General features: G+C 38.1%; 1 protein-coding gene across 1 annotated transcript in view; it reads right to left on the bottom strand.

Annotated features, from left to right (window-relative positions):
* Nucleotides 1–980: 980 nt before the first annotated feature.
* The window catches only part of rgs11 (regulator of G protein signaling 11), a gene marked incomplete at both ends in the record, with an annotated part of 16,834 nt that continues 15,599 nt past the window's right edge, over nucleotides 981–2,215 (bottom strand). Inside the window, 1 exon segment of the mRNA XM_084462319.1 lies at nucleotides 981–1,113. Within this exon segment, the coding sequence (XP_084318445.1) occupies nucleotides 981–1,113 (133 nt within the window).

Genomic DNA, 2,215 nt, shown 5'->3' on the forward strand with positions numbered 1-2,215 from the left:
CCATAAACCAAATGGGAGGCAGAGTAAAGAGGGCCAACGGGATTAAGCATAATCTGCAGAGTGCTGGGCTGGAGCCACATCTGTCTGTGTGTGTGTGTGTGTGAGTGTGTGTGTGTGTGTGTGTTTTCTGGCTTATGTACCATTAATAAATGGGGGACATCGAAAATGTTGATGGAGCTACAGAATGTAAAATGTATTGTGAATGTAAAATAGCTTGTTGTGTACATGCTCTTACACACACACACACACACACACACACACACACACTCACATTCTTGTAGACAGTGATTGGAGCATGCAGCTGGTAGAATGGTATTTTATTGACATGAGAGCATGATGCATCAGCTGACAACAATAACAACAATAAAATTAAGTAAACAGGCAACTACTCAAATACACTATGCCCCTCTAGACTATAGCAACCTCCAGTACCAAGGCTGCCCTCTCCCTAACACACATTCACACTGTGGACCTGAATTTGCTGGCGTTCTTGGATGTTGTTAGCCAACCCTAACCCTATAGGCAAAATGGACACATCGATGCAAAGTGAGGTATTTCTCTCAGACAAAATATCTAGTAGACTAGTAGTTCTCTTGACTACCTACGCTGAATGATAGTAAGTTACTTTGGATAAAAGTGTTTGCTAAATGACTAATGTAATGTAATCTATCAAGATTTGGCTGTAGTCCTACATAAGAGCTTGTGCTATATGGTCAGTTTAAAACAGTTTAATATAGAAAAAAAATGGTGTACCTTTGTTACACACGCACACTGTCTCTTTCTCTCTCTCTAGCTCCAATAGGAGTCTACTCTGCAACCTGAAGCCACACACCCACAGGAGGAGGGGCTACTCTAGAAAATGAACAGGGATATAACATGAGAGACATGCAGTGGATATGTTGGTTTGGTCACGAGGTGATGACGATTATCATGGGTTGACATGTTGCTATGGTCACACGGTGATGACGATGATGCGGCGATCAGACCTGGGAGACGGTAGCCGAGTTGGTCCCTGTAGGCCCCGCCCCTTTGGCTCGCCCATCATCCTCCACCAGGGAGGCTATAGCGGGGGAGGGGCTAGCGTGGCGCTGACGTCTCATGAAGGGAAACACACTGAGAGATGGAGGGAGGGAGAGAGAGAGAGATGGAGGGAGAGGGGAAGAAATAGATGGAGACAAATGGAGGTAAAGGGGAACAAAGATGGAGAGAGAGAAGGAAAGAGATGGAGGGAGAGAGAGAAAGAAGACATGTTAGAAGCCCAGGGGTAGAAGACAGTACACAGAAGTAGTGAAAAAAGGTCTAGTATAGAAGACTGTGCAATAGTAGTGAAATAAGGTCTAGTAGTATAATGTAGTAAAGTATAGTAGTGAAGTACTGTCTATTATTATAGAGTATAGAGTAATGAAGGTTGTCTAGTAGTAAAGAGTATAGAGTAATGAAGATGGTCTAATAGTATATAGTAGAGTATAGAGTAATGAAGATGGTCTAATAGTATATAGTAGAGTAATGAAGATGGTCTAATAGTGTATAGTAGAATAATGAAGATGGTCTAATAGTATATAGTAGAGTAATGAAGATGGTCTAATAGTATATAGTAGAGTAATGAAGATGGTCTAATAGTATATAGTAGAGTAATGAAGATGGTCTAATAGTATATAGTAGAGTATAGAGTAATGAAGATGGTCTAATAGTATATAGTAGAGTAATGAAGATGGTCTAATAGTATATAGTAGAGTAATGAAGATGGTCTAATAGTATATAGTAGAGTAATGAAGATGGTCTAATAGTATATAGTAGAATAATGAAGATGGTCTAATAGTATATAGTAGAGTAATGAAGATGGTCTAATAGTATATAGTAGAGTAATGAAGATGGTCTAATAGTATATAGTAGAGTAATGAAGATGGTCTAATAGTATATAGTAGAGTAATGAAGATGGTCTAATAGTATATAGTAGAGTAATGAAGATGGTCTAATAGTATATAGTAGAGTAATGAAGATGGTCTAATAGTATATAGTAGAGTAATGAAGATGGTCTAATAGTATATAGTAGAGTAATGAAGATGGTCTAATAGTATATAGTAGAGTAATGAAGATGGTCTAATAGTATATAGTAGAGTAATGAAGATGGTCTAATAGTATATAGTAGAGTAATGAAGATGGTCTAATAGTATATAGTAGAGTAATGAAGATGGTCTAATAGTATATAGTAGAG

Source organism: Borostomias antarcticus, assembly GCF_949987555.1.
Source record: "Borostomias antarcticus genome assembly, contig: scaffold_131, whole genome shotgun sequence".
Lineage (NCBI taxonomy): Eukaryota > Metazoa > Chordata > Actinopteri > Stomiiformes > Stomiidae > Borostomias > Borostomias antarcticus.